Source organism: Pseudochaenichthys georgianus, chromosome 17 (genome assembly GCF_902827115.2).
Source record: "Pseudochaenichthys georgianus chromosome 17, fPseGeo1.2, whole genome shotgun sequence".
Lineage (NCBI taxonomy): Eukaryota > Metazoa > Chordata > Actinopteri > Perciformes > Channichthyidae > Pseudochaenichthys > Pseudochaenichthys georgianus.
Genome location: NC_047519.1, coordinates 20,711,674 through 20,735,134, shown reverse-complemented (window position 1 = coordinate 20,735,134; position 23,461 = coordinate 20,711,674). Strand labels below are relative to the sequence as shown.

General features: G+C 42.3%; 1 protein-coding gene across 9 annotated transcripts in view; it reads right to left on the bottom strand.

Annotated features, from left to right (window-relative positions):
• Positions 1-23,461, bottom strand: part of LOC117462008 (receptor-type tyrosine-protein phosphatase S-like) — a 72,955-nt gene that overhangs the window by 15,058 nt on the left and 34,436 nt on the right. For 5 of the 9 annotated variants that reach the window (XM_071206428.1, XM_071206427.1, XM_071206429.1 and 2 more), the window contains exons 6-16: positions 18,571-18,681; positions 14,674-14,688; positions 13,072-13,341; positions 11,908-12,287; positions 8,873-9,074; positions 6,998-7,134; positions 6,651-6,795; positions 1,928-2,022; positions 1,096-1,349; positions 776-863; positions 336-554 (exon numbers count right to left, since the gene is read on the bottom strand). In XM_071206428.1, coding sequence (XP_071062529.1) covers positions 336-554; positions 776-863; positions 1,096-1,349; positions 1,928-2,022; positions 6,651-6,795; positions 6,998-7,134; positions 8,873-9,074; positions 11,908-12,287; positions 13,072-13,341; positions 14,674-14,688; positions 18,571-18,681 — 1,916 coding nt within the window. Of the gene's footprint in view, positions 1-335; positions 555-775; positions 864-1,095; positions 1,350-1,927; positions 2,023-2,784; positions 3,436-3,618; positions 3,737-3,954; positions 3,982-4,130; positions 4,325-4,433; positions 4,752-6,650; positions 6,796-6,997; positions 7,135-8,872; positions 9,075-11,907; positions 12,288-13,071; positions 13,342-14,673; positions 14,689-18,570; positions 18,682-23,461 lie in introns of all 9 variants that reach the window. The other 4 variants (XM_071206430.1, XM_071206432.1, XM_034104037.2 and 1 more) reach the window with 2 other exon arrangements.

Here is a 23,461-nt window from a genome sequence, read left to right as displayed (position 1 = left end):
AAATGAAATCTATCCTAATTCAAGTCATATATTTACAATTGTTTTAAATTCAAATGCACATATATACAGTCCAGTGCAGTGCACAAGGCAATATCTCTTCCACTGCCACAGTAGGTACACTCACTCTTTATTAGCAGAGGTGATGGAAGTACGTGAAGGTTATTGCCTTTTGCTTACAACACTTTGACTGACGTGCATTTTATTGTTTTAGCAGCGAGGCCGTATTGATTAGAATGTATAGTGACAGCCTGCAGCAGAAAAACACGGGCAGCGAGGAATGAGGGAGTGGCTATAAACGCAGAAGCAAAGGAGAAGTGACACGGTGGCTCCCGTACCCCCGTTGTGGAGTTGAGCTCGGCCAGGATGAAGAAGACGTACTCCTGCCCCGCCTCCAGAGCTCGGTTCTCAAAGCCCCCATAGTCCAGCTGGTCCCCCAGGGTGAAGAAGGCCGGCAGCGTGGCAGGTGTGAAACGGGCCGTTATGTAAGCCCGCCGCAGGTCCACCTGCTTCTGCTGCCGAGAATCTTTCTGCTTTTGACTGATGTCTTTTAACAGCTGAGAGATGGCGAGAGGAGAAACAGAGAGAGGGGAAGACACAAACAGGAAAAATGAGACGTTCCAATACCAATGACTAATGTTTAAACACTGAAATGGAATCAGAAAGGGTAATTGCTGCCAGAATCCTCATCAAATCTTATTGTGTGTGTGTGTTTATGGGTCTTTTCCTTCTCCCAGGAATATACATCAGAGGGTGCTGTCATTGTTGTGGTTCTCACCTCCTCTAGGTCCATTTCATCTGGACTCTTGAGGTGTCTGATGACGCCGCGGGCTCTCCTCAGTGGAACCACGACAACATACACGTTCCTGTGGGTGCAGAGGAGGAAAAACAACATAACACCAGGTGCACTGGTACAAAAGGAAACATGTCTAACTACTTTCACGATGTCTTGACAATAAAGACTGTATTTTCAACATCTTGTCGGATAGGTTATGTGGTGTTATCATCATGCCCCACACCTTTAGATATCATCTGACCCGAGTGCAGCAAGTCTAGGAAGGCCAACTTTTTATACCAACATCTTTAACTCTATCTTACTTGACGGGAGAACGATTCTCCAGCGACGGCAGGATTATGGTGACGGTGGTCTCTGTGTCACGGGTGTGGTCAATTTCAGGGCGGCGGATAGTAATTGGTGGGGAAGTCTTGGCGGAGATGCGATGGCGAAGGCCGCCCATGTTTCCCTCCGGAGCCGTAATCTTAAAGTCGTAGCTCGTGTCAGGCTGAAGGTTTGGGATGACAGCCTTTTTCAGACGAGCGTCCACCTCCATCTTCTGTCTGTTATACTCCACCTGGAGGAAGGGAGAAGGTGAGAACAATGGGTAAAGGCAAATATGCCTGTTTGTATAATGTACTGTATGTTTATAGACTGTACATTTGTATCAGTTTATCCTGTAAATTAACCTATTTTCAATTTCTATTTTAAAGTCTCAAGGATGTAAAACAATTTTGCCCTGTCAAACTCCCTCACCTTAACCTTGATTGAAATTTTTGGGAGATATGGTTATTAGAAAATCTTGGAGTTGGATTAGAAAATATGCACCGCACATGTCTAGGCTTGGCTAAGCATAAGACTGGAATCTAATGTGTTAAAGTGTAAGTTTTGCAGGTACTAGTTGTCATATTTTAGTATAATACATGTTTATTTCAATGTTTACTGCATAAAGCCAGCCCAGGTAAAACAACGGGTGGTAAAAAAACACTTCCACAGTTGCGGGTATTGTTCAAGTTCAAGGTATTGTTCAAACCTATAATATTGTGAGGTATTTTAACCGAAAGTATCCAAAAATATTAGGGTATTTATAATTTATTAAAACATAATCTTAGACATAAGGCACCACACAGGTACATGCACACGCCATCGACATACCGTAAAGCGATAGGGGTTGCTGCTCTCTGGAAACTCCCAGGTCAGCAGAATACTGGTCTTAGTGGCCAGATTGACGGAAAAATTCCTCGGCACATCTGGGGAAGGAAGGAGAACCAAGAAAAACGGTGTCACACATGATGAAGCATTTTATTTCAACCAGCATCCGCCCCGCTGCTTTCCTACTGCAAACCTGTAAAAATGTAAATGTCAGTCAGATGTGTTACTGGGAGAAGTATGCATGATGGTAAGGAGAATGGGCAGGTGATGAGGAGAGTGGATGGTAAGAGTTAAAGTAGAAATAACATTCAGACCGAGTAATGTGACATGCCACATTCTGAGAGTGTAAGGTTGTGTTTGTTAGACTCCGATTCAGCATGTCAGCAAAGGCTTTGGAAAAGGTGGAAGTGGAGGTCTATCAGATAAAAAAAAAAAGCTTACCTGCAGATACAGCACCAGACCAGTTTCCCCCTGAATTCAGACTGAACACTTACCTTCCAAAAAAGAAGCTGTATATCAAGTCCTGCATTGACTTTTACCTGAGGGTTTGTGATAAGCAGTGCTCTTGAAGCAAACATCCATTAACATTCAGCCTGCTTCCACTGGTGGTGAAGGGTAGGTGATGAAGGTATAAGTGAGTGAGTGGAGGAGATTGGGGGAAGTAGTCGTGTTCCCCTGGACTTTGCAGTTCTCGGCCTCTCCGAGGTTCACAGGTGAATGGCCAACCTGTAAGAACCGGCCCAGACTTCATTTAGTTTAGTGGTTTGTAGTGAAATCCACAGTAAAGGGAGCGGAGATGTGAAGCTGAACCAGTGCTTAGAAGAGGAAGGGGTGTTCCTGCGGCCTGAGGCCAGCCCTACCTGTTTCAAAGGCCAGGGTTCGGCTCACCAGATGTGGGCTGAAGGGGCCTGGCCCCGCCTTGTTGTGGGCTCTTAGCTGCACCACGTAGGCTGTGCTGTGATTGAGGCCCAGGATGGTGTAGCGGGATTCAATCGCTGGCAGCGTGATCAGCCAAGGGGGGGCAGTAGGGGCTGGTACTGCTGACGGGCCGGGGTCGGCAGAGGGTTTGGGGGCCGTGGCTTCTCTGTACGATAAGGTGTACTCTGTGATGTCACCATTGCACTCTTCCTGGGCAAGGGGCAACCAGGAGAACTGGAGGGAGCAGCAAGTGGCATTAACAAAGTCAGTTATTTTTGGGTATCCCAAGGGTGGGAACATGGGAACTGTTATCTCCTGCTGCACCATGTCTCCGTATCCTGCTCGGCTCTTAGCAGAGAGAAGAAAGACGTAGGAGGACCCCGGGGAGAGGTTTCTGATAGTGAAGTTTCTCTCACGATTTGTGAAATTCACTGTGGTGTCTAAGGAAGTATTCTTTAGGCCAAACTGCAGGCGGTAACCCCTGATTTCCAGCGGAGCCCCCCGGCTATCAGAGCACTCCACTGGAGGAGCCCACCGCACCACCACTGACGGACCAGATCCTGGATGCACCCAAAGGGAGGGGGGGCCGGGCACTGCAAACAACAACAACAAATGGTAATGTATATATAAAACGTAGATCATGTAAAATGTTGTGGAAGAATTCGAATTGATTTAGCTGTTTATTTACTGCCTGCTGGTACAGCTTAATGGAGGATCTTAAGTACAGTGCGTTACTCAATCAATTGCACTGAACTGTATACTTGGCATATGCTTACCAATCCCCAGGGTCTGCACCAGCTTGGCTTTGCTGTGCGCTCCATCCCCTTTGGTGGTGTACGCTGCCACCGAGATGGAGTAGAAAGTCTCTGCTTTCAGACTTTCTAAAATGAGCTCCTGTGGGGGAACACACATAACAGAACTATTAAATACTGCTAACTTATTACTTTTAATATGAGACAATACACATACCTCTTGCTTCACTTCCTTTACAGTTATGCATTGGCTAAACAAATCTCCAGTGGTCAAATTGTCTCTGTGTAATGTATTGGATGCATTGCGCTATAATAGTGCATTCATTCATAATAAAGCGCGGATGGGTTGTCTGCACTCACATATTGAGTCGAGTCATCCTCCTCCATCTTATCCAACAGATGAGACACACCCAGCAAGCAGCCAAGATAGATGAGAGAGGGAGTCAGTCAAAGGACAGAAAACAAAAAGGTGTGAGGGAGAATGTTAAATTATATAATAAATTAAAAATATTTAATGAATTCAGTTATGACTTCACCTGGGACTCGTCCAATAAGAGGTCTTTAATGCGGGGAAGGTTTCGTGATTCACCGCTCTCAGCACGGCCGAAATGAACTTGGTAGCCACGGATTTGGCCTTGCCGTAACCGTGGCAACACAGACCTCCAAGTGGCTCTGATCGCTGAGGAGTTGAGCGGCTGGAGGTCCACCTGACGAGGGGCTGCACCAGGAACTAAGCACACACAAATTCAGAATTAATTAAGTGACCAACAGTCGAGCCAGTAAATAATCAACTACACATTCAATACTGTTTAGGTCTGATCTATGGCTCTTACTCTTACCGTCCTCATTAGTTCTGCAGATCACAGCGAGGCTTTTGGGTCCAGTCCCCTCTGCAGTGAAGGCTGCCATGGAGATGTTGTACCAGCTCCATTTCTCCAGCCCCTCTAGCAATGTCTCCCCCTGCAGGGCGGGGATAGGAAGCCCCTTCCCCTCCAGGCCCTGACCTCCGCCTCCTGCCCCAGAAACCCTCTGGTATCTCAGCTCATAACCTGCCAACTCGCCATTGTGACCCTCCATTGGAGGCGGCCTCCAACTAACTCTCAGCGAGCTGGAGCTGGCACTCTGGCAGGACACACCCTCAGGTGCTGCTGAGGGCTCTGATTGGACAAGGGGCGAGGAGGGTAAAGAGTTTAGGAAAGACCCAAGAGAATGGGGTTGAAAAAGCAAGAGATAAGGATAAAAATGGAAACAATAAAAACTAAGGTGAACTGTTATGCCGGGGAAACAAGAGAGGCACAAAATGGAAGCAACCACATCATGTAAACGCATAATGTTAGACTAAGAGACTAATGAAATAAACCAGAGACACCAGTATCGACCCTGAGTGGACAACTTAATTATACCCAAGGAAAATGTGCATCCGATACCCGATGATTATATTTGATCCTTTAGCCATAGCAAGTAGAAGAAAAGGAACTCAGATTTGTGAATCAAACAGATAAGTCTTTCTTTCTGAAGTGAGGATGTTAAGCTCAGTAAAAAGGAGAACAGACAAATACACACAATTCACAACATCAGCCCCCCCATGGTGGCATAATCCCTGAGGTTTGAGACTTTCCAGCTGACTAGGAGAAGGTTTTGGACTTTACAAAAGGAAGAAAAAACACAAACTAAAACAGATCTCACACAGCGCTGAAAGGATTTAGGAGGCAGGTTTAGAAAAGAAAAACGAAAAAGACCAGGAGCCTGGGAGAGAAAGGCACTCAAACGGATATTGAAAGTCAGGTAAGAATGATAAATTGCGGACAAGAATTGAATCAGAAGTAGGCTAGGATATTTACTGTTACAAACAAGTACAGAAAGGAAGCCAAGAATCACACACCTTTATCAGCATAGATCTGAACTGTGGGTATCACTCACCCTATATAATGTTACCTATAGAGCGAGCACACAGAACCACACAGCGCTGAGCACAGTCTTGTGTGTGTCTGGGAGTGTATAGCATGTGTGTATGTGTGGGAGTGTAATAGTCATAGCTGACAGGTTCAAGTATCTATCCACTCAGCCGTACAGCCACTGTTCTGTTAGCCTCGGGGGACAATCTAGATGTGCACCAAAGCTTGGCGATAACAAAGCGCACATAACCTCCCAGGGAAATGAATTCTGCTGCATGAAATAGTCTGCTTATCTGGCACCTTCCCTTTCCTGAATCCCCCCCCCCACCAACTATAGGTCTCTTTCTTTTTGGGGGTGAAAAGAGAACCGCTAAAAGTGTTTAGCTCTATTTCTACTGATTGTGAACACCCAGTATGAATCTGTGTGTCTATAAGTTGTTAATACTTGACAAAAACTTACCGCTGAGGCGAGAGCCACCATGAATTGAAGGGCTTCCTTTTTTCTCAATTTAATGTATTCTTTCTCTTGTATTTCAATTTTTCTCTGCATTTTCTTCTTGTTGGAAGACATGAAATGCCTCTATATGTCAGGGCAAAGAAGTATAACTTATTTGACCCTTATCAGGTATCAGTGTGAAAAAATAATCCATGTTCAGATAAAATACAGACTGGCTGACACTTACCTGACAACACTGCAAGCCAGCCACCATCCTTAATGCGGCTCACTTCTGGCTGCTAGCCAATAAGTGGCAGACAGTTTCGTCCTTTCAAAGACATTAGACACTGATAGAGTGGAAAAAGTGAAAGGAAGGTGAAAGAAGGAAGAGTGTAACATTAATCGTTGCTCCATCTCCATCTGTCATGATGTTTTGGCTGTGTAAGAAAGCGAGAGGCTGAGGGGAGGAAGAAAGGCACAATCAAACTTAGACGGATGAATGAGAGGTGGTGTTGATAAACGAGAGAGATGGAGAGATTTGAAGATGGGGTCCCAGATTTGACCAGGTCAGGATCTGATGTATTGTAACCTGTGTGTGTTGGTGTAGAGCACACAATATTTGCATTGGATTTGTTCACATGACTGAAACATAATACAATTTACATGTGTGGCATCTGTGCATCCCTGCAGGTAAAGCAGGTGGACACAGTCAAATTGAGACGTACTGGCTTGTAATGTCCTCTGCACCAGCTCGTTGGTGAAAGCTCCGATGCCTTTGTTTGAGATGGCGGCCAGGGAGAAGGAGTACTCTGTGTTGGCTTTCAGACCCTCCACTGTGTACGAACTCCTCGGCCCGAATGTCAGCTTCTCCTATGAGAGGGAAGAGAGAGGAGCAGAGGATAGGACAAGAGGTTGGGATGAGTGAGAAATAAATTATCAAAAGAGATGAGACTGTCACCAGCAGACTCAGAGGCGCTGAACGATGGGGTTCATCTTTTAAACTTCCTTCTTTTATCTCTCCTCTCAATCCGCTCAGCAGAAAGGTTTATAAAAAGAAAGTTAGGGGTCTTACCAAGCTGCCAAACTTGACAGGTCTGTAGAGCAGTTCATAGTTGACGATGCCCTCCTTTGTGTAGGCAGGTTCCCAGGTCAGCTCAATATGTGTGTCGGCCACCTTATTGACTTTAAACTTCCCCGGTTGGCCTGGGACTGAAGGAGACAGGACAAAAGAGTCAGACAGGAGTTTGGGTTATCTTTATCGAATTCTTTTGAAGTCTTGTGGTGCACTTTGGTTTTGCACTGAAAGGTCCTTAAAAAAAAAGTGTATTTATAATCTTTTTACCACCATATACTATAATATTATGATCTGCCAAAGTTTTTGTGATACTGTTTATTTCACATAACACTCCAAAAATACATCTTTAAAGTTACTTCTTAAAAAAACGATTTTACTGGAAGGTTTTCTTATTTAAAACCACTTTTTATTGGGTTCTGTTTTACCTGGTGTTTTTCTTTTTCTTTTTCAAGATTCAAAGGTTTTATTGTCATATGCACAAAGCTACAGTGTAGAAATGGCAATGAAATTCTTCTGACCTCCAACAATGCAACATATATAATAAAATACAAAAATACAAAATAAAAAGTAGTGCAAAAAGTCTACTGTATATACATGTCAATAGAATTGATATCCTAGTAGTACATTTTTACCTGACTAAATATCTGCCTCATTTGTGTGTTTTTTATAGTTTCTTTATGTCTTGCTTTGTTTTGAAAAGCACTTACTGTGTTTGGATAAGTGCTATTCTTCTGAAATAAGGTGTTGACATCAATACTATTAGTATACGAATGGGAAATATGTTTCAAGGGAAATGTCACCGTCAGTCAAAGCTGATCAAACCTGTTGGCGACTGTGTGGGAGGGCAGTTTCGTTTTATAGTGTTGACATATATATATATATAATGTATTAATAAGCATGGTTGTTTTTCTTACTATCGCCTTACTTACCTGACCTCAGGTATTTTAAGTTGAATAAAACATGTTGTACTAATTATTCATGTAATACTGGACACCCACTGACCCATACATCTCTAAAACCTGTCTTTTCATGCCTTTTAAATATAATCTCTTTCCTTTTGTATGCTAGAAAATGGAAGACTTTTAAGAGACATCTGATGCCGTAGCAGGCTACATGGAAATTAAAACAGTAATACCATCACAGTAATTATCTGTTGTCCCTCCAAACACATTAAACCTGCCACTTCACAGCAGCTGTCGCAGTGACACGGACAGCGCTGAGGTAAGAGGGACATTTTTGGCTATTAATCCCCGTTTTCTTTTCATGATTCTCCACACTTCTGTCCCAGCAGGTACAATTTATTCAGTTTGAAGTAGCCATATTTCCTGACAGGTTATTTGCCAAGCAAATCACAGAGGATTGACTCACAAACTTTACATACACCCAAATAAGCTACTTCTCCACACACACACACACACACACACACACACACACACACACACACACACACACACACACACACACACACACACACACACACACACACACACACACACACACACACACACACACACACACACACACACACACACACACACACACACACACACACACACACACACACACACACACACACACACACACACACACACACACACACACACACACACACACACACACACACACACACACACACACACACACACACACACACACACACACACACACACACACACACACACACACACACACACACACACACACACACACACACACACACACACACACAGCTCTGTTCCATGTGCACATCTGAAAAACAAACACTAACCTCCTGCACATGATTATTAAAGAACACTAGTTAGCCGTTATTCATGCACCAGCATGCACAAACCGCTACCGATGATTAGGTTTTACAGACACACATTCACGCACCTCCAGGCATAACTTTAACATGGACGGGATCTGAGAAGGGTCCGTCTCCTACAGAGGTGAAGGCGAGGACCTGGATGGTGTACGTCTCAGAGGTCACCAGGTTCTGGATGGTGGTGATCACGCTGTCCTGGACGTTATGGATCTGCCACTCATTCATAGGCCGGGACGGGTCCATGGTGTAGTACACACGATAGCCTTTCACCTAAAACATAGAGAAAACAGTTAAACAACTAAAACACAGTGTCAACTCTAATGAGACGTTACATTATCAAAATAGCTGACGACGGTAAATATTAAGAAAAGCAATGATTTATTGACAGACTCCGCAAGCATAGCCTGACAATAGAGAAAGGTTGATGTAGACATTGCTGGAAGCAAGGAGAGAATCTAACCCTAACCCCCGAAACCAGAGTGTAAGAAATACACATTTCCCAAAATAATCAAATACACCCTGAATTTAAAAACATGACATAATGAGCAGGGAAATGCAGGATTATTGCAGGAAAATCATATAATTCAAAGAAAGAAACCCACAATTACATTGACTTCTATATTATTATTATCTTTTGTATTATATTAGTTAACCTAGATGGTATGCCTACTTATCTTTTTATTATTTGAATTGACTATAGTATGTGATTTGTAATTTATTGATTACATTTTGCTCATATAAATCTTGAATAAAGATTATTTTTTCATTATTATTGTTACTATTTTTTATTATTATTATCGTTAGTTTCTAATATTTCCTACCTTAACATGAATACACTTCAACAGTCTCTCACAAACATCGTCACAAAGCAAAGGTTTATTGTTTTTCTGATATTTTCTTAATTATTTTTCTTCTCAGTATTGCTAGACACTTTTGGCAATATTGTCCTTCATGCCAATAAAGAGTATTCAATGAACTGAGAAAGGCCTTGTAACGGAGGTGATCTCTGGGGCCATAGATCTCGGCCTCCGTTACGGATTGGATAGCTTCGTTGGTGTTAGTATGTGGATTTGTTCCCTGGTTTTATTTTGAAAAGTGTTCCCCTTCCGGTCTTGTCTGTTGCTGCTGATTGTGTTCACCTGGTGCCCTGTGTTGTCTCCTCCCCCCTCACCTGTGTCTTGTTGGTTTGATTGGTCCTGTGTGTATTTAGGTTCTGACTGCTTGTTAGTCTGGGTGTGTGTGAGATCCTTGTGGCTGCTGACTGTGTTCAGGGAGGACAGTCATATTGAGGCTGTGAATCATGTGCCCGGGTTATATTTGAACTCTCTGCCTCCTTGCTTGGTCGGTCCGCTCAACGGTCAGCTTCACAGGCCTCTAGATGGAGTTTCTGGATTTGCACTGTATTGTAAGGTTATGAGTGACTGTACTGTATTAAATGATGTTCCACCCACAATGATCCATAATACCATCTTTCCTACCAAAGCCATCATTTCTCACAGCTAAGGTCATCACCTCTGTTTTATCCAGATGGTCTTGTGGATTTGTTGGTTCAGTGTTTAGCAGAGGTCATTGTCACAAGGTGATTTCCCCACATCTGTTGCGCAGTTGACCCTGATAAACGAATCTCACTCTAAAGTTGACAACACCAGCTCCAATACAAGCCTTCATATAGTAAAGCGTCAAATATAATCACGGTACCTCCCTTAACTGTCCAGTGGGATTTGTTTATTGGTATTGAGATGTAATCCTGCTGCCATTCCCTTACTCTCCACCTCCATCACCTCTCATGGTATTACTCTTTAATATCTATAATCCCCACCCTCAAAAGTCTTGCATTTTTATGAACCCATATACAGTTATAGGCTAGAAAAGGAAATAGGTCTCAAGAGGGATTGCTCTTAACTTAGAGCAGACAGTCCAATTACCTTTTCTTTCTTTAGAAGGTGGGAAAAGTAGCGAGGGAGTTACAGAAGGGAAATCTCTGGCAAGACACAATCCCTGCAAAAGACATGCACCTGCACACTGGACAAAAAGCTCCCAATGGTGAATCTTATTAAGGCTTAAACGTTTTAACCTTCTGTGAGTCTTTGCGAATTTTGAAATGTTGATAGTGCATAGTACGAGAGGGTAAAGGTCATTCAGTTTGATTAAAGGAAACATTCTAGTCTTTTCAATCACTGTAGGAGCCCTCCAATGCCAAATCATTGTGCAGCAGGAGAACAGCAAACACAAGCACAAAGGCATGACCATCTTTTAATGTTAAATTGTAGTGATAAATAGTAAAACATGTAAAAAATGAGGAACTTGATGATCATATTCACTGAATGTTGCATGTCTTCCAATAGACTTAAATGGTATATGGACTTTACTATTTTGGCGCTCAGTGTGTGTACACTACATGCCAACATTCACAAACACACACACACACACACACACACACACACACACACACACACACACACACACACACACACACACACACACACACACACACACACACACACACACACACACACACACACACACACACACACACACACACACACACACACACACACACACACACACACACACACACACACACACACACACACACACACACACACACACACACACACACACACACACACACACACACACACACACACACACACACACACACACACACACACACACACACACACACACCACACACACACACAAAAACACACAGACTCTGATGGCAGCGCTGCCATAAAAAGGGGCCAAACTGCTCATCTAATCTAATGCTCATTTACACACAGTCACACACCAACAGCTGTTCCTTCGGGAGCTATTTATGGGTTTAGTATCTTGCCCACACTTTTACTTTCTAAATTACTATAGATATCGTTATAATATTGTTATTGTGAATTCTCTTGGTCATGTAGTGAAATCTGATATCTGGACAGCCAAAGCAGTTTGTTTCAGAACAGACAGGATTTTAGTTGATCACCAGTGAATTTGATGCAGAAATGTAGCACCAAGTTAAGAACGTTTTTTCTGTTCGGCAGGAAAATGTAAATGTTTGTTTTCTATTACTGATAACAGATCAAAATGATAAAAGGGTCAGTCCTCCACCCACCTGTCCATTGGGTTCCTCCGGCTCCTCCCAGCGGACCATCACAGTGTTCCGAGACATAATGTGTGCCTGGACGTTTCGGGGCGGGCTGGCCGGGGCCTGCTCCCCTGTGCGGGCATCCACACGAGTAGAGGAGGGGCCCTGGCCGATGCTATTGAAGGCCGACACTCTGATTTCATACTCAGTGTTGGGGTAGAGCCCCCCGATGCTGTAGCGGGTGGTGGTGATGCTGTCCACCGTCTCGTACTTGCTGTCTGGCCCCTTGGCTCGGTACTGGATGATGTAGTAGGAGACGGGGTCTGGGTTTCCAGAGTCCCAGGTGATGGTCACACTGGTGGCGGTGGTCTCTGTGACTATGGGGGTACCAGGAGGCTTTGGCAAAGCTGGGAATTAGAGAGAGGCAAGAGGAAGAGAATTACATGACTTACTATGAACCCTGTATTGTTTTTTGTCCATTTGTACATTGTTCTGTTTATTTGTAAATATCTCAGTGATATCTCATCCTACTTATCTGTACTTTATAAATATAAATGTTATGCCAAATATGCATATGTATCTATGATACCAGACTGCATTTTGTTGAACAAGTACTCACTGTGTGAAATGACAAAGTTACATTTAGTATAATCTGAAATAACTTTTTGAGAATAAACTATTGACATGAGAACAGGGCTATCCTCAACTATACTGGTTCTTCGTAGACTAACAATCAACAGTTTTGTCGACTAACTTATTCGTTGATATTATCAAATTCGTAAAACTTAGTTTGTCCACAAAAATCCTGCAAAAAGCACCACTGAAATTATTGTGTTAATCACACATGTGTACAAATGTATTATGAACAAATGAACTGAGGTATCTTATAAGACCAAAGCAACCAATGGCCAAACTAATTGTGTGAGAGAGTAGGTGTATTTTCGTTCAATGAGTATACTAAATGCCCTCATAATAATAGGGTTACCTTAATTATATTTAATATGAAAAATTGTTCATGAAATTACGGCGCAGATTAGCTTGGCAGAAGTGATATTTGACATGCACACATTTTAAAAACATACTGTTTATCAAATAAAAAGTGTCTCTTTTACACAACAAGGCACTTTTTCCAAACAGCTTTCTCTCTCTGAGGGCCGACATGATTAATTGTTTCACCGGAGCGGCTCTTACTCTTCACTAAGACCTGAGCGATGGCCTCGATGATACCCAGGCTGCTCATGGCCACACAGGTGTAGTTTGCAGACTCTCGGACTCCGTTGAGCTCCAGCACGTTGCGTCCGATGGGCATCTCGTCCTCCGTGGTCAGGTCCTCGGTGCCCAGCATCCACTTGACGTAGGGCATGGGCGAACCCACGGCCACACAGGTGATGTTGACGCTCCCTCCTGGCATGATCTCATGGTTGGAGGGGAGGATGGAGAAACGAGGGGGCACACGGCGCACTGGGAAAGGAGGAGAGTCGGGTAGAAAAGGAAGGGGGGGGGGGGGGTTTGGGGGGTGAGGTTGGGGTTCAAGAAAAGTGGGGAAGGGAGTGAGGAGAAGAAAGGCAGAGAAAAAGAAGGAGGGGGGAGGGGGAGTGAGGGAGAGAGAATCAGAGAGAAAAAAGAGAGCCAGGCAGAAAGCAAGATGGAGATTGAGAGAGAAAGTAAGGGCCAGAAAGATAAAAAGAGAGAGGAAAGAGAGGAGAGGTAACAGGAAGGGGGAGAATGAACTTCAGGGTTTTTACAGAAAATTACAAAGGGATATTTCAAGTTTAGTCCCAATTACTTTATGGTACTGATGATTCAAACAGAAAGACACAAATCTAGTGTTGAGCTCGACCATTCAGTGAGCTGCCTAACAAATAATATAGTGACAAACTCTTGAGTATCAATTCAACCAGGACATGAAACCTATAGTCAGTTTCTCATAAAATAAATGGTTTTCTTACTGGTTATCATTTAGTTAAGCAGAAAAGTAAAACTTTCTGATTCAGGTTTTTCAGTATATATTTGTATTACCATTACAAATCCTCCTCCAAGCAGTGACTAAACCAGTTAAACTTCACCAGAAATGTCAGTGAAAAACTTCACTTCATTGAGATTGCTGTGCCTCGAGGTGCTTCTGAATTATATGGGCTCTTTTTAAAGAGTGTATGCACCATGGGGGCCGATCAATAGGCCCTGCCAGCTATTTGTGTGCCCATAAGAAGAACAACTAAAGGGCCATGTTATATCCAATACTGCATCTGCCGGAGCTTGGTTGACTATATATTAGGGAGAAATGTATTGAGAGACTGAACTCATAGGTCACTTGCATGCCTGGGCGACTCAAGAGGGATACAATGGTGGAGAAACACAAAGAAGAGAACGAAGAACTGAAGACTGAGAGGAGAGAAAAGCCAGACAAGAGCAGGAGAGACAGACAGAGGGATAGAATAAGTACAGATAGAGAGAAAGAAAGATAGAGACAGAAAGAAAGAGGCAGCTCTGCTTCTCTTCCAGACAATGATAGGCAATGTAGCAAAAGACAGCCACATTGTACAACAAGATACTGTACAATACATAGGATTCATAACTGATACAGTGTGTAATCAAATGAATTGGAAATGTGGACAGGAGTGGTTTAAGGGGTTCTAAAAGGGTGTTGTGGCAATTACAGAGTGATCATTGGCAACACTTAGTAAAGAACACCAAGACAGCATGAAGAGGCAGAACAGGAAAGAACGAGTGCGAGCAAAAAGACAGATATGTGAGGTAGTATGTGCATGTTTATAAGTTAATAAACTTATGTACATGTGTCTGTCGCTCCTACACATCAGGGTGCAGACAGAATGCAGAGGAAGAAGAGAAAAAAGGGGGAGGAAAAGGGAGGGACAAAGACAGGGAAGTGGAGATAAAGAGAGGGTTAGAAGAGGGTTTTAGGGGAAGGAGGGAAAAAGGGGGAAGAAGAGAGGAGCGAGAAGAAGAAAACACATGGATCTATTTAAAAACAGCTATATACCAGAGTCAGGCCCATTCAGAAAGTAAGGTGCTTCAAAAGTAAGAGAAAAAAGACCAGAGAGAGATCGGATGCTTAGAGAACAGAGGAAGAAAAACCCCAGGGTCACAACACAGGAAATAGAAAGAGACAGAGAGAGTAACGGACAAACATCTCTTCACGAGAGAAAGAATGAAAGGGAAGGCAAACAGAGAGCAGAAAACATACTCCAAAAACTAAGCTCAACACCACGAAGCTTTTACGTATAATAAAGCATAAAACAACAAATGTTCTAGTACAAAAACGAAAAAAGTGACTCAAAAAAACCTAGAATACCAAAACAAGAGTTTTTTCTTTGTATTACTTGAAAATCCAGTAGTAATTCTAAAATATATAATATAACAAATTAAAATAAATAATGTGAAAAAAGAAAAAAGGGTACATTTGCTGCATAACCTCCACTCCTAAATCTGTAACATCATTACTTGGAATCTTCATGGGCCACTCCCCCCTACTCAAAGAATCTAGAGACAATTGGATAGAAGTTAACATTTTTTGCATGATTTCAACAATTTGCTAAAGAAACACAACTTAAATAATCGCAAGATACCCAGAATTGGATACAGAAGTTGAAGACAAGAAAGAGACAAAAACAGTTAAATCTGTTGGAAAACAGACATGATTAGGCAGGCATCTCCTCATCTGAGCATGCTGTTCAGACAGACAGATAGATAGATAGACACACACACACACACACACACACACAGACAGACGGACAGACACACAGACGGACACACAGACACACAGACAAGTAGCAGGTGCAAGGTAGCATGACACATCACAATCACTTTAATCCATTCAGTTATTCTAACCCGTCAATAAGCAACACAAAAAACAACTTAAAAAACACAATAATTAAGCATATGGAATTGTTTAGTCATTTGAGCAACAACAGGGTGAAGGTGAAGACTCATGATGATTGGTTAGTCATTTAGAAAATAAGAGACTGACGAATCCACGACGAAGACAAAGCCGAGTACCTTACAATAAAGGGAGCTCATAATAAGGGATAATCCTCCTCATGCTCTCAGAGCCTTTAGATTTAAGTTCATCGAGCCGGGCCCCATGATTCCCCTCCATTTGATATACAGTGTGTGAGAGCCAGCTTCACTCTTTATTAGCGCGGCGATCATTAGTCCCGTCCTCTGCAGGGAGTCTGGAGGCTACAGGCAGAGACCTTGGCACAGCCATAAGGATTACCGCTGCATCTCAGCTCTGCTTATACCCGTTCAGCACCGTCACTGAGCTGACATTTACGCAACACCATCCAGTCTGTCTCAAGGACACCACTTTCATTATCCACTGTAATAAGAGGGAATCATTAATATCCTCTCGATATCTAAAAATGAGAATGGGTATGATTCATTTCAAATGTCAGTCAATAGAGCCGTATCGGAGTGTTTGGTGAAGATAGCAACGGCCAGAGATACAGCACCGGCTGTGTTACAGCTGGGATATTGTTATACCTATAATATATTGATAGTTAAGGGTGATGAAATGCAGCATGAAAAATACTCTGTGACAACTACAATTCCTGGGCTGACAATAAATCGGGTATAAAAGTAATTTATAAAAGTTTAAAAAGTGATTTGTAGTATTGGTGTAAAGTAAAAGCAATGAAGCTAAACAGTTTGATGTGAGATGGAAAAGGGACACAGGAAAAACTATAATAAAAAAAACTACATATACTTTAAGACACACCCCTTAACTCATCCTTATTTCATTTTTTTTTTTATTTAATTTGTATATATGTGTATTGTGTATTTGTACACATATTAATGTGTTACATAAACATCTTAATCATTATTTGGAATGGGGTATACTACAGTAATTTGTATAAATACACCTTATACTTCTCTTTTTACTTACTTTCTGCAATGTAACTACAAGTAAGAAAAGGGTCACAATTGACCAAATAAGAAAATTGTACTATTAATTATTTTATAATTGCAAAATTGATATTGATCAATGCATTTTTACATTTCATTTGATTGTTGTAAGTGGTAAACTCGAGCTTTTTAAAAGAACTTCATATACTTTTGCGTAGTTTGAGCTATAAAGTGTTTTTATAAGAACTAGCAACAATAGTATATAGTCAGTTCATTGCTTGAGTGAATATAATTAGTTACTCTCCACTACAGGTGATGTGACGGTTCTCATCATATGGGGTTCATGGCATGAATCTGGCTAAGATGCTTCTTTTAAAACCTGCGCAGCACATATAACACAAATTGTATATAAAGTGTGAGTGCAACATTTCCACTCAATGCAACACATGCAGGACTGCAGCAGATGTGATGGAATGGGAGCTGAGACACAATGTAACACATGATGCTAGAAAAAATAAATAAAAATAAACCGTCAGCAGCCAGACAAGACAAGACAGCAAGTTCAATAATATCACGATGCGAGCGTATCAATAGGCGTGAACACACACGGTGCCATGCTCCTGTGTCAGTCTGTCAGTCAACAGACATGCAAGCGGTGCTCCTTTCTCTTTCTCTCTCACTCACTCACTCCTTCCATGCAAACATCGGCTCATTTTAATCTTCCAATTCTTGGGTCTCCATGACAACAAGATCATACCATGCAGAAAACATTGATCGGGGAGTGAAGGCAATACCAAGGGTTCTGCACACAAGGCCTCACAATGCAGTCAATGCACTCTGCTGCGTAGGCAGACCACTTCATCACCGTAGCAGCTTTAGAGAAATCAACTCGCTTCATTTTTGGAGACAATATCATTTCACTTCAAATCTACTCCGGTGTCCTTAAAATGTCGTTTTTTTTTTCTTTTTTGTTTCTCTCTGTTTCAATAAATGAAGCTTTCTGAAACAAAGGAGTAACAAAAGAAAAGAAAGAGCACACCAACCTTCTCGAAGCTCTGAGGGATGAGAGGGGGTTGATGCAGTACACAATGACGTGAGGGGGGAGAGAGAGAACGGGGAAACACAGAGAGAATAAAAACGGCCAGCGCAAAGCCACTCGCTCCACTGCATCACACACACTCACCAACGCTCACACGTTGCATACACACTTCTTGAATAGCTTAACATAGAAACTAGAACATCATTGGTCGTGTTCTTTCAGCAATAAGCCAGTGATGCACCAGCACCCACAGTCCAGAGGCTACTATCCGTTAAACAGGGACCATGTGGGTGCAAAATGGCGCCAATATTGAAAGCATATTTAAGAATAATTTATATTTTCCAATTTCATCCTAATCTCCAATCAAGTCTGTGCATCTCTTGTGCATCATCTTCCTCTAAATCTGCCTCTTGTACAGAAGCCATTTTAGTAGACAGGTAAGTGATGTTTCCATGCAGTTAAACCAAGGTGTGTCCCCATGATCAATTTGATCCCACTGGGGGGGCTCGCACCGAGGTTTAAGGAGGGCTTGTTAAGGGTGATTGTGAGAAATAGCAAACAACAAGGTCAACATATATTGTAGACAATGGATGGGTTAGTAATACTTGTTTAAAAGCATAGACATGAAAAAGGCTTTAATATTATCCAAAGTGCACCTTCATATTTCTGTATGTGCGTGTGTGTCTGTGTGTGTGTGTGTGTGTGTGTGTGTGTGTGTGTGTGTGTGTGTGTATGTGTGTGTGTGTGCATGTGTGTGCTTGTGCGTTTCTGGGTTCAGGTCCTACCTCGCACATAAAGGTTGGCCGGGGACGAGTAGCGCACGCCCTGAGAGTTGGTGGCCACACACTCGTACTTCCCTTGGTCCGTTTCCTCGCTGTTCTCGATCTGTAGCGCTCCTGCAAGACAGAAATCAACAAAGATAGAGAAAAAGAAGAAAGGAAAATATGTTAGGATGAGTTTTTCTCAATGTATTTCTGCTGACTTCCTCTGCATCCTCTCTTGTTTGAGGTGTGTCGGTTATGTTTTGACCCTGGGGTATGCTCCTACTGCTTCCTATAAAGTCAGCGTTGTTGTTTTATCTGTGAGGAAGCGTCTGGATTGGCTGTGCTCTCAACTAGCTGGAGTATTTTTAAGAGAGCCATTTACTTTTTCATGATGGCAACACATTCAAAGTTCCTTCCGAAAAGTTAGGGAGCCGAATACAAGTCTTAACATGACTTTTTATAAACTTGGATGACACCCGAAGGACCTTTTGTTTTATAAGCTATGATTTCTCTCCTACAGCTGGCTCACTGCTGCCATGAAGAAAGTCTGTTCCATTTTCTGCAAGATTTATCCGACGGCAGCAACCTCAACTTCTCAACTTCATTCTTTTACTTCCTCAATTGTTATACTCCTACCCCGGCCCCATCCTGATAAACAGTGTCTCCCTGAACCTGCTATGATTACACACAACGCTCCTCGGGTAGTATTCTGTGTCACAGAGTGCTATTCTTACTTCTGTTTAGTTTTCTTTCTTTCTTTTGAATTACCAGCAGGTTTGTTTTTTTCCTTTTTGCTCTGGCATATTCATCTCATCTGAAACTGACTTTGACATGAAGCCTGAGGAGGAAGCACAAAATCATGGATTACACTCTGCTGCAGGAGGAGAGGAAAACACACACACACACACACACACACACACACACACACACACACACACACACACACACACACACACACACACACACACACACACACACACACACACACACACACACACACACACACACACACACACACACACACACACACACACACACACACACACACACACACACACACACACACAACCTCCCTGTGACTTGAGAGTGTCAACAACAGACTGGGATTGATCTCTGCACAACAAGGAAGAGAGGAAAACACACACACACACACACACACACACACACACACACACACACACACACACACACACACACACACACACACACACACACACACACACACACACACACACACACACACACACACACACACACACACACACACACACACACACACACACACACACACACACACACACACACACACACACACACACACACACACACACACACACACACACACACACACACACACACACACACACACACACACACACACACACACACACACAGCTAGTTTAAGAGTGACACAAAGCACAGTGTTTTGTATCAGATCTCATGTGAGATAAAAGGGTTCTGACTTCTAAGAGCTGTATGGAGATATAAAAAGAAACAGAAGATAGTATGCTCTGAGTCTGCACTTTCTCACACATACACAGAAGTCAAAGAAGTTCCAATGTTTTACTTCAGTAGAAGAAGCAATACCACAAGGTAAAAACACTCAATTAGGAGTACAGCTTTCTGAGTCACAAAAATAACAGTTTATAGGTATAATGATCTAATATAGGCTACATTAAATAATAATACATAGCGGTCTCTTTAAGACTATAAAATCATTATACATATGTTATATAACTGCATTATTATTCATTCATTAACATGCCAGTAGGATTTGTGCACTGGTTGTGTTAAGTTCCACATTTTAAGGGGAATTTCACTGCGATTACAGCAAAAACTGAATTTGTCGCAATAGTATTGTTGTCTTTTGTTAGCAGTAGAAACAATGAATACCTCAAGATATAACAATTACAATCAAGTTGTATTTATATAGCACATTTATAAACGATTTTTGGCCGAGCCAAAGTGCTGTACATATAATAAAAATAGCCTACAGTAGAGACACTTTACAGCAAATACAACAACACAGATTGTTCAGAATATCAGTATGAGAAAAACGACACCCTCTGTCCTTAGACCCTCACATCGTACAAGGAAAAACTTCCAGAGAAAACCCCACAGTTTAAAGGGAAAAGAAATGGGAGAAACCTCAGGGAGAGCAGCAGAGGAGGGATCCCTCTCCAGGACGGACAGACGTGCAATAGATGCCGTGTGTAAATCGAAGAGATAATACATTTGACAGCATATAGACCGAATGTTAGGAAATGCATGTGTCTGTAATAAGAAGATGAATCCACGAGGATGTCAGCTACAATCCTGTGGAAGCCATCAGGGAAGCAGCATGGCGAGACCCAAGGCAGGACCGCAGAGACAGGTTCAGCCACGACCCGAAGTCCACGACTTAATCCAGAACTCAGGATAGAGGATCCAAGACACAGGACTACAGCAAGAGGATCAGCCTAAATAAATAATATATTGGTTGGTGTAATTTGGCTGCTTGTTTTTGTTATTTTTCTACAACTACTAAATCAACCTATTAGCTGCTCTCCAGCACTGTATTCACGTACACACAGTGTGTTATCCTAATGGCAAAAAAAGCTTTTAATTATAAATTCTTAAAGACCCGGCCAGTTAAGCTCTAAAAGGTTCCACAGAGAGAGACAGTGTGTGTGTGTGTGTGTGTGTGTGTGTGTGTGTGTGTGTGTGTGTGTGTGTGTGTGTGTGTGTGTGTGTGTGTGCGCGTGCGTGCGTGTGTGTGCGTGCGTATGATACACAGTTTACACATCAGTATATGCAGAAGTTTGAACATGTTTTTGGAAGCTCACAGGAGGAAAGTTTGACTTGTTCAACACAGCAAAGGGCACAAGTATGCGTTCTTTGTGTTTGTGAGCTGAGGCCCCGCTATCTGAAGCTGTCATCCATTTGCTTCTGTCTTCCGCAGCTATGAAAGGAAGAGCAGCTCGTGTCCTCCTCTTTCCCTCCACTTTTACATCTCTCATTTCCCCACGGTACGGAGCAGAGTTGGGAGATAAACAGGAATAAATTATCTGCTCTACAAGCAGAGCCTTCTCTCCAGAAAGAGGTGGAGGCAGAAGGAGAAGAGAGGGGAAGACAGAGCGGAGGAGAGATGGAGCTGGACAGGTGGAGCTCTGCAAACAAGAACTCACCTGACAGCTGGAAGAGGCTCATATGGCTAACCATCAGCACTCATTTGAAATGGGCGATTGAAATCTTCTTTTATGCAAACCGTGTTGTTATCATACACGGAAAGAGACAGGTGTTCAGAATATATGCACGTCAAAAGGTCACCACATTGATACATACAGCGTGGACAGGCAGTGGACAAATATAATCACAGTTGGAGAGGAAAAGCAGGACAAACAGCTGTAAAAAGGAAAGTGAAAGATAACGGAGAGGAAGAGCGAGAGCAGTGTGTTAGCTGCTGACGGACCCAGAATGAGATGTGACTTCAGGAAATTGAGCTGCTGTGAAATCCCGGACGGTGTTTAATGTCTGCTGGGCTGATCAGATGACAACAGATACTGCTAACCTGATAGCTCTGCCAGAACATCTAGGTCAAACAGATCACCTGGACACCGGTCTCCCACCAGGGGGACATTAACTTTAAAATGGGTCGTCACAATTAAGACAAAATGTCGCTATTTTTTACCACAACACAATGTACTTAACACTATTGAAAATTAAACTGTTGGGACGTTTTCCCTAAGACAATTAAAAACAATAATTAAGGTTAGCTATACAGCCATACGGTGTGAGTCATTTAGAAACTAATGGATTGGGAGAAAATAAAAAAAACAGCAATTAAAGGATTTTCTTTCACATAAATTGACAAATATACACTTGCTATTAGTGATCAGGTGTGAGCATTCTCTGGTGCTTAAGGCTTATATTATACTAATGAAACTTGAATATTTTATAACTTTGAGACTGACATTTCAGGATAGCACCTGCGACAGTTTTTCACAATTTTGATAATCAAATAATTGTGACAATAATAATAAGTTTACTACCCTGTATTTATTCTTTGCTGATTTATTCGTGCCAATTTTATTTGACATTCATACCAAATCTCTTAAAACTGTAAGCAAGTAGATAGTATAACAATTTCAGCAGCAACCACTTAACTCCACATTTTCTGTCACTGTCATTTTAATTTAAGACATCCTTTTTTTTATATCCTGGATCTACACCAACAAACCATTACTTGTTTATTTGGCCAGTGTCCTAACTTCCTGCCAAATGTCATTGTTTGTCTATTAGTCAGCAGGATATCTCAAACACAGATGTCAAATAAACAAGAACAAAAATAACTGCAGTGGCTGAGAGATTTTATGATGCACCGGCTTCATTTTAAGACGAAAGAGCCTGCCAAAGACAAAAACAGTCATCAGTAATTTTGAAGGATGCCTGAACACAAATATTTGTAAGGGAAAACAAATATTTGCACTGTAAACCCTTATTAAGGAAACTAAAGAGATTCCTTCTTTTCACATCACTTTCCTGTTTGCTTTAGATACACCTGACCTAATCATGACTGTTACCATGGCCACAACCTTTGATCAGATCGCAGTTTTTGGCCGAGACAGGTCCATCCATTACCCAGCAGTCTACCCCAGGGTCCATATTGCACGCCATCTGTTAAGTGTAGGTCTGCGAAGGCTGTGAGTGCTTAAGTAAACTCCCAGATATCAGTCCCAAATGTCAGAGACAGACAGATAACTCGTCATGGCTCTCCTCACGCACACCTAAAATGGTGCGGCATGATGGCATGGAAAAATGTATACCTGCCTTGGTTGAGGCGTAAAGATCTTGTGGAAAGGTTAACTCTTTGTGCCATATGTTTTGTACCCTAAGGAAAACGGATTAGTATGTGTGTGTGTTCACAAGTGCC